The sequence below is a fragment of the Microcaecilia unicolor genome, chromosome 2 (genome assembly GCF_901765095.1).
Source record: "Microcaecilia unicolor chromosome 2, aMicUni1.1, whole genome shotgun sequence".
Classification (NCBI taxonomy): domain Eukaryota; kingdom Metazoa; phylum Chordata; class Amphibia; order Gymnophiona; family Siphonopidae; genus Microcaecilia; species Microcaecilia unicolor.
The window spans coordinates 128,294,749-128,309,341 of NC_044032.1; the positions used below are offsets into that span (position 1 = coordinate 128,294,749).

General features: G+C 43.7%; 1 protein-coding gene across 1 annotated transcript in view; it reads left to right on the forward strand.

Moving 5' to 3' along the window:
- LOC115462290 (zinc finger protein 366-like) overlaps positions 1-12,864 on the forward strand; it is a 132,348-nt gene extending 119,484 nt beyond the window's left edge. The window contains exon 5 of the mRNA XM_030192300.1: positions 12,297-12,864. Within this exon, the coding sequence (XP_030048160.1) occupies positions 12,297-12,805 (509 nt within the window). The 3' untranslated portion in view covers positions 12,806-12,864. The remainder of the gene's footprint in view (positions 1-12,296) is intronic.
- The last annotated feature ends 1,729 nt before the right edge of the window (positions 12,865-14,593 follow it).

Consider the following 14,593-nt stretch of genomic DNA (forward strand, 5'->3'; position numbering starts at 1 on the left):
GATCACCACAACCAACACTGACATCCCATCTGCAGACAGCCTTGCTAAATATTTCAATGAAAAAAATCATAAACCTACGCAAAACCCTACCTCAGAACAACATGGACACAGAAAACTTCATTAATGATCTAGACCCAACCCCGGGTGAATACCCTACTGACCAATATGGTCAAATTTTGCTCTACTCAGCACTGACACAGTTACCCAAGCGATTAAACAATACTCAAACAGCCATTGGCAACTGGACATCTGCCCCAGCTACCTAATACAATCTGCCCCCCACCGCTTCATAATAGATCTCACATCCCACTTAAACTTCATGCTTCAACAGGGTATCTACCCTCAAGAAAAAGGAAGCATCCTGCTCACCCCAATACCAAAAGATACCAAGAAAAAAACAAACGACATTACCAACTACTGCCCAGTAGCATCTATCCCATTAGCACATAAGCACCGCCATACTGGGAAAAGACCAAGGGTCCATAAAGCCCAGCATCCTGTCTCCGACAGTGGCCAACCCAGGCTTCAAGAACCCGGCAACCTCCCCCCACCCCAAAAAAAAAAATATATTTAATAATATTCAATGGACTTTTCCTTCCGGAATCTGTCCAAACCCCCCTTAAACTCCATAAGGCCAGCTGCTGACACCACACACTCTGGCAACGAGTTCCAGAGTCCAACTACACCCTGAGTAAAGAAAACCTTTCTCCTATTTGTTTTAAATCTACCATATTCTAGCTTCATCTTGTGTCCCCTGGTTCTATTATTTTTTGAAAGTGTAAACAAATGCTTCACATCTGTCATCTCTAATCCGCTCATTATCTTGTAGACTTCTATCATATCACCCCTCAGCCGCCTTTTCTCCAAGCTGAAGAGCCCTAACCATCTTAGCCTTTCCTCATAGGGAAGTCGTTCCATCCCTTTTATCATTTTCGTCACCCTTCTCTGCACCTTCTCCAATTCTTTTATATCTTTTTTGAGATACGGCGACCAGAATTGGACACAATATTCGAGGTGCGGTCGCACCATGGAGCGATACAATGGCATTATAACATCCTCGTGTTTGCTTTCCATCCCTTTCCTAATAATACTCAACATTCTGTGCACTTTCTTAGCCGCTGCAGCACACTGAGCAGACGTTTTCAACGTCTTATCAACGATGACTCCCAGATCCCTTTCTAGGTCTGTGATTCCTAACGCGGAACCTTGCATGACATAGCTGTAATTCGGGTTCATCTTACCCACATGCATCACTTTGCACTTGTCAACATTGAACTTCATCTACCACTTGGTTGCCCAATCCCCCAGTCTCGCGAGGTCCTCCTGTAATCTTTCACACTCCTCCTGCGACTTGACGACCCTGAATAACTTTGTGTCATCTGCGAATTTAATTACCTCGCTAGTTACTTCCATTTCTAGGTCATTTATAAATATGTTAAAAAGCAGTGGTCCCAGCACAGACCCCTGAGGGACCCCACTAACTACCCTTCTCCATTGAGAATACTGATCATTCAATCCTATTCTCTGCTTCCTATCCTTCAGCCAGCTCTTAATCCATAGTAATACCCTACCTCCGATCCCATGACTCTCCAGTTTCCTCTGGAGTCTTTCATGAGGCACTTTGTCAAACGCCTTCTGAAAATCCGGATACACAATATCCACCGGCTCCCCATTGTCCACATGTTTGTTCACCCCCTCAAAAAAATACAGTAGATTGGTGAGGCAAGACTTCCCTTCACTAAATCCGTGCTGACTTTGTCTCATCAGCCCATGTTTTTGTATGTGCTCTGTAATTTTATTCTTAATAATAGCCTCTACCATTTTGCCCGGTACCGACGTCAGACTCACCGGTCTATAATTTCCCAGATCTCCTCTGGAACCTTTTTTAAAAATCGGCGTAACATTGGCTACCCTCCAGTCTTCCGGTACAACACCTGATTTTAGGGATAGATTGCATATTACTAACAGTAGCTCTACAAGTTCATTTTTCAGTTCTATTAATACTCTGGGATGAATACCATCTGGTTCTGGTGATTTACTACTCTTAAGTTTGCAGAACTGACCCATTACATCCTCCAAGTTTACAGAGAATTCGTTTAGTTTCTCTGTCTCGCCTGCTTCAAATACCCTTTCCGGCACTGGTGTCCCTCCCAAATCCTCCTCGGTGAAGACTGAAGCAAAGAATTAATTTAATTTCTCCGCTATGGCTTTGTCTTCCCTGATCACCCCTTTAACACCACTTTCGTCCAGCGGCCTAACCAATTCTTTAGCCGGCTTCCTGCTTTTAATGCAAATGATGGAAATAACCCGATGAAAGAGAAGACATGTTCACCTCAAGGTGTCTAGTTAATCAGGCACTATCCCCCTGATTCTGTAAAGTGCGCCAAAAATTGTGTACACAAATGTAGTCGTGGTGCCGATTTGCGTGTGCAATTTGATTAACAAGCCAATTAGTGCCAATAATTGGCTTTTTAACATGCAATTATTGGTGCTAATTAGATTTAATTAGGTGTTGTGTGCATAAAGTTAGCCCTAAACTTTATGCACAGTCTGAAAAAGGGTGCGCAGAAAGGGGATCATCATTGGCATTTCAGGGTGGAACAGGGATGTGGTTTTGTTACACTTGCAATTACAGAGTAACGGTGTTCCGCACTTAAATTTAGGCATGGGCATTTGCATCACATTTGCGATAGCTCAAATGGTCGCGCCTACATTTACACGCAACCATTACTCTTAAGCATTATTCTATAAACTGCGCCAAACTTTAGACATGGCTTATAGAATGCCGCTTAAGTGTGGGGTGGGGGGGGTGTTTCAGCACCAATTTTTTAGGTGTCATTTACTGAATCTAGCCCTATAAGTGTGAATTTATAATTTGAGGGTATCTCCAATAACAAAAAATGTATTTATTTATCTTAGTTTATTTATTATTTTCTGGCAATATTTAAAGTTTATAGTGTGCCATGACCGCATTAGCTATTTTGCTGGTTTGTTACATTGTGTATTGGATGTTCAAAAACAAGCGGTTTTGGAACATGATTATTCATTAGATTTGCTCCCCTTTGTGGCAGCGTGGCTAGCGACTGGCTGCAGGACTTCACACAAATGTGGCAGACTCACACACAGGTTGCAGGTAAAAGTCAAAAGTGCTTTATGTACACAAAAGGTCAGCTCTATTACTTCACAGGCTTAGTCCTTTTAAGTAGAGTCTCTCTCTCTCTCTCTCTCTCTCTCTCTTAACACATTCACAACCAGTACTCTTCATGGGGCTGGCTCCTAGCCAGGCTCAAACACTCTGGCAACTAATGCCACCTCAGGTCCCTTCTGGACACACATCAAATTTATATACTTTAGGAATATTCTGCAAGGTTCTCTTCTACCTTGGCAGTCTTCTATCTATGTATCATTTATTCCTGGAGGCTGACTTGACTGCTTACAGTTTCTCATCCCAAGGAAACACTTATTCACCGCTAAGACTTCTTTGTTCACATAACAACTACCGCTTCGTTCTTCCTAGACCTAGATTAGCAAAATTGGAATCTACACTGCCTTCTTGTTCTTGCTCCTTCTGTTTGGAATAGGCTTCCGCTCACTTTACAAAGCAATTCGATCTTCAAAATGTTTAAGTGTGAATTAAAGTCCTGGTTGTTTGGCCAGGCATATGGAGATGGCACCTGATGGCCTTCAAAATGGAGCTTGCCTGATTAGTTGTTTACTCTTCTTTGCCTTGTCCTTCTTTTTTGTCCTTTCTGTATAACTGTATGCTGTCCTATAGTTATTGTAGTTCCTTTTCCTTTTCTTTTTATTGTTTGTTGTTTTTTAATTAGTCTCTACACCACTTTGTTCTGCTAGCCAGTTTAAGTGGTATAGCAAATTTAATAAACCATAACCATAAACCAGAGCTGCAAGCTCTAATGTTGAAAGAGGACTTAGATGTAGCCACTATTACAGAAATATGGACTTTTCTCTTTGGAAGTTATCCAAACCTTTTTAAAACCCCACTATGCTAACTGCCTTTACCACATTCTCTGGCAACGAATTCCAGAGTTTAATTATATGTTGAGTGTTGGCTGGCATAGCTAGTATTTTATAATGGATCCTAGGCTCCTTGGTTCTGTTATAGAATAGGCTTCTCCTACGCAGTCTCAGGGTGCCTAAAAGGTAGCACCTAATAATAGGATTACCCCAGTGAAGGGCAATTCTATAATCTAGGTGCCTGCATTTGCGTGCCCTTTGCTGGCATACATGTCTAGAATACTAGCATCTAAATGAAGGCACCCAGTTATAAAATTGCCCCCGTAGTGTCTAATGTCTGAATAGCAGTGGCGTAGCGAGGGGGGCTGCCACCTGGGGTGGGGCGGTTCGCCGTTGCACCCCCCCCCCCGGGTGCAGCACAATGACATACCCCCCCTCGGTGCATCGACACCCCCCCCGACCCAGTGCCCGCCCTCTTCCGTCCAACCAGCTCCCTACCTTTAAAAAAATATCAGAATCCAAAGCGAGGCGCAGTGCCTCGCACCTGCACGTAAAAGAAATGTGCACCATCTCATCGGGCCTTCCCTCGCTCTGTCTGTCCCGCCCTCTGCTGACGCAACTTCCTATTTTCGCAAGGGCGGGACAGACAGAGTGAGAGAAGACCGATGAGACACTGCACATTTCTTTTACGTGCAGGCGCGAGGAGCTGCGCCTTGCTTCGGATTCCGATATTTTTTTAAAGGTAGGGGGAGCTGGTTGGACGGAGGAGGGTGGGCACTGGGGGGGGGTGTCGATGCGCCGAGGGGGGGAGCTGGCAGGGAGCACCCCCCCTGAGCTGACACCCGGGGCGGACCGCCCCTCCCACCCCCCCTTGCTACGCCACTGCTGAATAGGGACCCACCTGGGTGCAGTAATCAATATATTGCATGAATATTGGATTTCTAATATGCTGACTTTAACAAAATGAGACAATACCTGAAAGAAATGTTGGTAGGGTGGGAGAGGATAAAGAAAGTAGAAGGACAGTGGGACAAATGAAAAGGAGCTCTAAAAGGGGACATGGACTTTTTAATGCAAAGGGAAAAGAAAATCATTATGGTTTTTGCAAGGTGGTGGCTGAGAAAATGAGGGCTAAAGCTAGTGTTCACAAAGGACAAAGCATCACAAAAGGAAGAATATTGAAGAGAAATCAGGTAAAGCTGAAAGAAACAAATAGAGAAATCAGAAAGGTGAAAGCAAGAGCAAAAGAAAGGATGACCCAAGATGTAAAAAAAAAAGTGACAAGACTTTCTGTAGATTGTAAATGATCCTCCCTTCCACCTGAAGGTCCTCGGGATCTCCCCTTCACCCTTGCTACTCCACCTCCTGGTTCACTGCAGTCCACAGGGCAGGGCTCAAAGAAATCAACTTCAAAGCAAACCTAACAAGTTCTTTATTTTGCTTGGGATCCAACAGTCCAGCAGTTCAAAAAGACAAAATACTTGAAGCGAAAAAAAAAAAACCCCTCCCAATTCCCCCTGTTGCTCCTCTCAGGGGTACAACCACAGCAAGGAAAAAAAAACCAACTTTTAACTCCCAGGCTTCCAGCACCCAGCTGGTTCCTTACAGACAGTTTTTTTAGCCCTGGGTCTTCTTTCTCCCCCCCCCCCTCCCTTTCTCTCCCTTGGGAGGGGGCAAAACACTGCAAGCAGTTCCAGCCCAAAAAAAACAAACACAGTTCTTGAGGCTTCAGCACACAGCTCAAAACCCCTTCAGCTTCTTTTAGGCTTTTTAGCCACAGTTCACACTCCACCTTCCTCCTGCTGGGGCTCAGCCCACTCCGAGAAAATCTCTCATCCCTCTTCAACCAGAACTCTTTAAACTCACAGTTCAATCACAGCCTGAGCTCTGGAAAATGAAAAGGCCCCACCCATCTGGGTCACTCTCTCTAAGCACTGACCCATCCTCCCACATGACCTTTCCTCTTTCCTCTCTTAGCCCAGCTACCATACCATGAGGTTACCTGCTCTCTTATTTTGTTACCTAAGGAGTGAGCCCAGGCTGAGAGGTCCATAGGCTGTTCCTCGCTCTCCTCTCTTTCTCTCTGCCCAGCTTCTTGATACTCCATGGGCTCCCCATCCCACCCACTTGGCAGCTGTTCCTCTTTCCCTTGATTACCCTGCAGGGGCACCACCCTTTCCTTGTTAGAGTTCTCCCCCTGTTCCTGCTGGGGAAGGTAATTTCTGTACCAGGCTTTGCCCCGAGGTTGCTGGGAAATGTAGTCTCTTCCTCTCCTCCATTTTGCAGGGGTCACGAACCTTTCTCTGCTCTCTCTCTCTCGGGGGATGCTGGGTAATGTAGTCCTTTTCCCTCCACCCTTTTCTAGGGGGCATTACTACTTCTCTCGCTCTCTGGGGGTGGAATGGAGGCAAGGCTCTGTTCTGCCTACGTCTGCTCATGAGCCGCCTCCCTTCTTCCTCTTCCACTTCCATCTTATCTACCCCTGTCTGTGAAAGGAGGAAGACCATAAGTGGAATTCTAAAACTGAAAGAGGATGAAGACTGATATGTGGAGAATGATGAGGAAAAAAGCAGAAATGCTAAAAAAAATTGCTTTTGTTTGGTTTTACAGAAGAACGATCTGGAGAGAATCCAAAAGTAACTAGCAAAACAACATATCCAAATGAAGTAGATATGGTACCATTCAAAGAAGAAGATGTTTGTGAAGAATTTGTAGGGCTGAAAGCAGACAAAGCCATGGGACATTATGAAATACAATCCAAGATAATGAGAGAGAAGTTCTGGCAGGTCCCCTGATGGACATATTTAGCAGATCTTTGGAGATGGTTCCACATAACTGGAGAAAAGCATATGTGGTCCTTCTTCACAAAAGTGGTAACAAAGAAGAGGTGGAAAACCTCAAGTTAGTAAGCCTCACCTTGGTGGTAGAAAAAGATTTACAGTCTAGTGGATTGCAAGATCCAATGCAACATGGTTTTACCAGAGGGTAGATCATACCAAATGAATCTGATTGACTTCTTTGTCTGGTTGATAGATTATCAATAGAAATCAAACAAAATAAAACATGGAAAAGAAAATAAGATAATACCTTTTTTATTGGACATAACGTAATACATTTCTTGATTAGCTTTCAAAGGTTGCCCTTCTTCGTCAGATCGGAAATAAGCAAATGTGTTAGTTGATAATATATATAAGTGAAGCTTCAAAGCATTTCAATGACAGTCTAGCAAGGTGGGGGTGGGTAGGAGGTATGCATGGGTACATCAAAGCATTTCATTTCATTGATAGTCTAACAAGATGGGTGTGGGTTGTTGAGAGGAGAGTGATAAACAGAGAAATACAACTTTATGGTTTATAATGGGCTAGAAAACCCAGATCCTTGTTAAGTCCTGTCTGTTGGGTGTCAAAATATTCAATCATTCTGACTTCAAAGGTCTTACGTTCCTGTATTGTTTTAAAGTTACCTTTCAGAATTCTTACTGTGAAATCACTGGTGCAGTGTCCTGGTCCTGTAAAGTGTTGGCCCACAGGGGTGGGAATCTGACTGGCACCAGCTTTCTTCATGTTGTGTCTATGTAAATTGAATCTTGTCTTAAGCATCTGGCCTGTTTCTCCAATATAGCATCCTTCGTTACATTTTTTACACTGAATGATATATACCACATTGGAAGATGAGCATGTGAAGGATTCCTTTATGTTGAATGTTTTTCCTTTGTGAATGACTGTGGGGGTTCACCGAGGGTTTGAAGCCAAGCCATGTTTTGCATATACTAGGGGGCAAAATATTGGAGAGAAATTAACAGGAAAGCACATCAATGTGCATCAGATAGGGGGTCACACCAGTGGCGCAGCCAGTATGGGGCCTCGGGGGCCTGGGCCCCTGTAGATTTGCCTCTGGACCCCCTGCCGATGATCCTCTCGACCCCCCCTTGCAAGGCTTTGTTCTGTTTCTGTGAGTCTGATGTCCTGCATGTACAACGTGCAGGACGTCAGACTAGAATGTAGCCTTGCGCGGGATTGGGAAGAAGAGGACTTCAGCTCGGCTGGACTCTAGGACTTGTTGCTGCTGTATAACCTTGGCACACCAGTTGACACCTGAAGACTAATCTCTTTGAAAAAGTCCTTTATTTGAATAAGCACGTTTACTCACAGTTAACTGCAGATCATAAGTTGTGCCCCACTGGCAAAGAGTCTCCCTGGTACTCAGATTAGCAGTAGGTCAGAGCTGGTAGAATGGTGTACAATGCCCTCTTTCAGCAACATTCAAGGTAATAATTAAGTTCTCTAACGTGGGTAACACATGAAAGGGATCTAAAACTGGCTGACAAAAATGGCCACTACCTCATGGACTACCGGAAACAAAACTGGACACACTCTGACCCAGTTAACAGAGGGGGAAGCAACATGGGAGTAGAGCCCACTACCCTACACCCACCACAATGCATTGCTAATGTGACTCTGCAGTGCACCTAGCAGAAAAGGTGTCACACTCACCCGAGAGCCACATCACAACCAGGGAAAGGCTGTCAGAACACATTCTGCTGTCATGGAGGTGGGTACGGCATTTGAGGCTGGCATATAGGCTGGCAAAAAAGGTTTTTAGTTTTATTGTTTTAGTGTGGGAGGGAGTTGGTGACCACTGGGGGAGTACGGGGAGGTCATCCCCGATTCCTTCCGGTGGTCATCTGGTCAGTTGGGGCACCTTTTTGAGGCTTGGTCGTGAAAATAAAAGGACCAAGTAAACCCGGTGAAATTCTGCTGAACGCCGCTTTTTTCCCCCATTATCGGCGAAAGCCGGCCATCTGGTAGCTAAGCTACCGACACGCCCCCTTGAACTTTCACCGGCGAAGCGATGGGAAAGCGGCGATGCTGTCAAAAATGCCGCATTCGATTATACCGATTTCATCGCTTTTAAGAAATCGCCGGCCGTCTCCCAATTTATGTCGGGAAATGGCTGGCGATCACTTTTGAAAATGAGCTGGATAGTAACATAGTAGATGACGGCAGTAAAAGACCTGCACGGTCCATCTAGCTTTAGATTGAAGAATGTTTACTAATAACAGGAAGGTGCCATATAGTGGAAAATAACAAGGAGAAAATAAAATAAAATAAGTATTATTATATGTATGGGATATCTCTGTACCTTTTTAATTAATCTGTGCGAGGTGGAGTGTATGAATGTGGTAGGTTGTGAAAGAAGGTGTGTTAGAGTTGTGGATGTGTAAGATAGGAAAGCAGGAGAAGTTGGTGAATTGTATTATAGTACTGTGAAAAAAATGTTTTAAATATTTTTTTGATACTAATAAAGAATTTATACTTATTTATGGTAGTTACTTTATAAGGAGCATCATGAATATGCATGAGATAAATTTGCATCTCCATTATATGCAAATATCTCTCATGCATATTCATGAGCGGTATCCTGAAATTCCGACTTGATGTTGGTCCTCCAGAACAGGTTTCAGAATCACTGCCCTTGAGGAGAGGAGGAACAGAGGAATTATGATACCGACCTTTAAATATTTGAAAGGAATTACTGAACAAATGAGTGTTTTCCATATGAGGAGAAGCTCTAGAACTTGAGAACATGATATGAAGCTACATGGTAGTAGAGTCAAGAACAACATCAGGGAAATATTTTATCACAGAAAGGGTAGTGGATGTCTAGAATGCCCTTTCAAAAGAGATGGTGGAAGCAAGAACAATGCAGGAATTAAAAAAAGAGTGATATATACACAGTGTAGAGCAGTTCAGCTACAGATCTGCACTTCTAAGAAATCATGGGGAAAGGAACTTGCATGGCACAGCAGGTACAACTCCAACAGTAGAAGCATTGGGAAAGTAAACTGTGCGGCAGGCACAACCCCAGCAACCTTCTTGGGTAGACTCAATGGGTCATATTGGTCTTTCTTTGCCCTCATTTACAATGTTACTTTGTTAGTATGTATGTAAAGAGTGAAGGGAGGCGTGAAAAGAAGCAAAAGGCATCTGAAGGGACGGAGAAAGGGGCTGAGAAGAGAGAAAGAGTATGCAGAAGGAGGAAGGGGTAAAAAGAAGGAGAATATCTGGAAGGGGAAAATAACAGAGGAATAGCTGAGAGAAAGAGGGAGAGATTGTGAAGGGCTAAGAGTCAAGGAAAGGAGGGGTGATGAGGGATCATGTCTGGAAAGAGAGAAGGGGTGACAAAGGGGGAAAACCTTGAGAGAAAGATGGGGTGAGAAGGGGGAATAGCTTCTGGAAAGATGGAAGGAGAGAGAAAAGGTAAGAGGCTCTTTAAAGTAGAAGGGATGAGAAGAGAGAAGAGCATCTAGAGGGAGGGGAAATATAGAGAAGGATCTAAAGGAAATGTGCAGGAGGCTGTGGAAGGGGTATTAGACAAAGGAAAGGGACAGTATGAAAATGGGACTGAAGAGAAAGTGAAAGAGAAGCAATAAGAAAGTGGATGGGAGGTAAGAGAGAAGAAAGTTGCTGTATGCCAAGAGGAGATGAGAAATTGGAAAGGAGCTGTGGCTAGTGAGAAAATGAGACTCATAGGAAGCAGTTTGAGAGATAGGAAGGACATGAATACTGAGGGTGGAAATGGGGTTAGGGAATAGGTGAAATTCAGAAGGGGAAATATGAGGCTGAAAAAAGGAAAGATGGAAATGGGAAGAGGTGAGAATGGAAGACAGAAAGCTGAGTAGATAGAAATATTTAGAGGGGTAGTCTATAAGTGGTCCTATTAATAGCTGTGGTAAAAAATGGCCTGCGTTAATTTGGACGTGTGAAATTGGCGCTTGCCGGGCCATTTTTTTACCATGGTGGGTAAATAGGCCTTTTTTAAAATAGGGAAGTAAATGGTTGTGCGCTAATATTAAAAGTAACACCTATTTACTTGGTGGTAAGGGCTCATGCGCTACTCGTGAAGTAATCAGGCAGCACTTGGCAATGTGGCCGTGCTGCCGATTACTTCTGGGAAACAGCGTGCATGCCAGCTTCAGAATTACCACCAGGTGCCCACGCTACTGGTGGTAGTGTCAATTTGGCACGCGTTTCCCTCGAATGAGCCTTACCATGGCTTAGTAAAGGGCCCCCAAATGATTTTAATCAAATTGAAAATACAGAGAATGAAGACTGGAGGGTCTGAAAGGAAGAAAAGGAGGGGCGAAATTTAGCTTTGCGTAGATAGGTAGATGAAATAGAGAAAAATGATGAAATGGAACGATTAATGCAAGAGACAGATGTAGGGAAAGAAGGGGAGAGAAAAGTAGACAATGGAAAGAAATTACTGGAAACCACCTAAGGAGAAGATCAACAAGAGAAAAGTGGAAAAGAAAGTCTGAGACCAACCCAATTAAAAAAAAATACAAAGGTAAAAAAGAGAACATTTTATTTCTAGTTAATAGAGATTGGAGTATGTCAATATTGGGAAATGTACATCTCTTTTATTTTTTTATATTTTGCAAAGAACAGAAGAATGAATTTCTGTTTCTTATTCCTCAGTACTGCACTGCTCACAGAGTCTAGCTTCTTAGGGTTTCTCCTTCTATCTGCCATTATTTTCTATGGGGGTCTTTTACTAAGCTGCGGTAGCGTGTTTAGCACATGGTAGAAATCAGCTGGCAGTAAACGCCGAGCGCTCATTATATTGTTATGAGCCAGTGGCGTTCCGTGCTTGGCTGACACCCGGGGCGGATCGCTGCTGTGCGCACCCCCCCCGGGTGCAGTGCAACATGGCACCCCCCCTGGCGTGGACCCTACTCCCCCCCCCCGGCGCAGCGCCTCTCACTCCCCCTGACAGTCCCCACCTGCCTACCAGCTGAGCTCCGGCCGGCACCTCCAATCTGCAGCGCTGCTGACTTTAAATGAAGAAAACCATCTCATCGTTGGCCCTTCACTACTGAGTCCCGCCCTCGAGGAAATAGGAAGTTATATCAGAGGGTGGGACTCAGTAGTGAAGGGCCAACGACGAGACAGTTTTCTTCATTTAAAGTCAGCAGCGCTGCAGATTGGAGGTGCTGGCCGGAGCTCAGCTGGTAGGCAGGTGGGGACTGTCGGGGGGAGAGGCGTTGCGCCGGGGGGGGGGGGGGTGGACGGAGCACCCCCCCACCCGTTGACACCCGGGGCAGACCGCCTCCACCGCCCCGCCCTTGCTACGCCACTGCTATGAGCATCTCGGCATTTACCACCAGCTCATTTCTACCGCAAGCTAAAAACACTTCCACAGCTTAGTAAAAGACCTCCTATGTCTCAGTTGGTTTTATTGAGTCAATTATACCAGGGACAGATCATAGTATTTGTTGGATAAATAAAGTAACAACATTTTTTATGCACTGGACACAGGGTATGGAAGAGGAAGAATGGTACCGTCTCAAGCAGATGTCGTGAGGAACTTAGAACAAGAGGAGCCCTTTGACCTCTCCAAGAAAAGAAGAGCGCAGCTGACTTCATTTCATTCAGATGGAGAGAGTGCTAAGGGCAGTTCCTGTCATGAGGAAGAGGACGACAGCTCTTATAGTCCTGGTACATACCGCCATCGTGACAAGGTGTATCTGCCAGAGGGCATATCTAACAAACCTGCACACATCTTTAGAGAACCCTACTGTGATGAAAAGGAGGACATGTTAAGTGAAGAAGATGGACTGGAAGAGAATGAGAGAGCAAGTCAGGAAGAAGAAGAGGACAACGATAAAGAAGAATGTCTGAACTTAAGATGCTTTGAAAATAGTAGCCGGAGACATTCAACCACTGATTACCCTTATTTTAAACACAGGAAAGGGAGTTTAAGGAAATTATTTGACAAGAAAATGCAGAATGTCATTGAAAACCAAACAGCTCTTTTAGGAATTTAAATGAAGAGGTTTTAAAGTACATTTAGGAAACACAGAAAACTTGAAAATGTCAAAATCAAAGGCCTATTTTGACTCGAACTATAATTTGCTTTGGGCTCTTAGCTCGAAGGGTGTTCATGGATGAACAAATGAAAACAATCTCTATACCTTAAAGTAGCAAAACCCTGATGCAATCGGAGAATCATTTCAGCAGAATGCTTTACAGTACTTCAATTATTAACATAAAATATAACAAACTTATATGTATTAATTGTATTATGTTATTTTTAGGAGATCTAGAGCAAGTGATAAAGTGTACATTTCTTCTTTCTAGAGCTGCCCTGCATATACAAGTATGCATCCAACCAAAACATTTATCTATAAATACATTTCTGGCTGCCATTAAGGAATAATAGATGACCTATAAGAAGGATAAGAAATATAACAAACTAGTAGACCTCTAGATAGCAGAAAATAATTGGTGTGGTCTGCAATCAGACAAAAATGTTGAAAATTGAACATTAAGAACAGCTTTAGATGAAAACTGCCATTAACTTAGGGGCCCTTTTACTAAGCTGCTGTCCCCGGATTCTATATAGTGTGCTTAGATTTAGGCGCCAGAATCGGCGCAGATTCTATAACACCACGTGTAACTTAATTGGCTTAACAAGCTAATGAGCACTGATATCAGCACTTAACAAGCAATATCACTTGATTTCTTCACCGGAAAAAACTTTTACACTTGATTGCTTAACTTACTTTATCTAGTTTGACCTTTACTTTAATAACATTATGTATTTCTTGATCCGGAACTGGCGATCGCCATTACATTACAATGTAAGCCACATTGAGCCTGCAAATAAATAAATAATGAACACCAATTGGCACTGATTAGAATTTAGGCGCACCACTCACTATGCGTATTCTGTAACCATGTGCACCGAATGTCTAACGCATGTAGGCAAAAAGGGGCGTGGTTATGGGGAAGGAAATGGGCGTTTCAGGAGCGTTTAAAAATTTAGGTGCCTAGTTATAGAATATGGCCCAGGGCGCCTAAATCTACACGCTGAGATTTACACCAGGTTTTCATTGGTATAAATGCATGCGCACAGATATTGATGCTGAAATATCAACTAAGCAAATTCTATAATCGGCGTCTAAATCTAGGTGCCGATTATAGAATACAAAATCAGTGCTGATTTTTTAGGTTGCATATATAGAATCTCCTCGTGTAGGGCTAACATGCGGGTAGCGCGTGCAAACTCAACACTGTTTCCCTTGGTAGAAAATAATTTTCTATTTTCTACCAAGGGGGGCGTTTCTGATGGTAATTGGCAGCATGGCCGCATTGCCGCTCGCTGACTGATTACTGCATGAATTGCTTGTGAGCCCTTATCACCAAGTTAATAGGTGGCAGTAAGGGCTCAGGCAGTCAATAGCCTTGCGCTACTTTTAATATTAGCGGACGGCCATTTCTTCCCCATTAAGAAAAGACCTTTTTACCTGCCGTGGTAAAAAATGGCCCAGCACGTGCTAATTTCACGCGTCCAAACTAATGCATGCCACTTTTTACTGCAGCTTATTAAAAGGGCCCCTGAGGCAATATTAATGTGCTGGGTCAGAATGCAACCGAATCATAAATGTGCAATCAAATTATTTTCCACTGCCAAATTAATGCTTGTTACACACTTCAGCATTCAGGGGTCCTTTTACTAAGCTGTAGTAAAAGGGGGTCTGCGCTAGCATCAGTGCATGTTTTTGATGCGTGCTGAGACCCCCTTTTACTGCAACGGGTAAAAGGCTGATTTT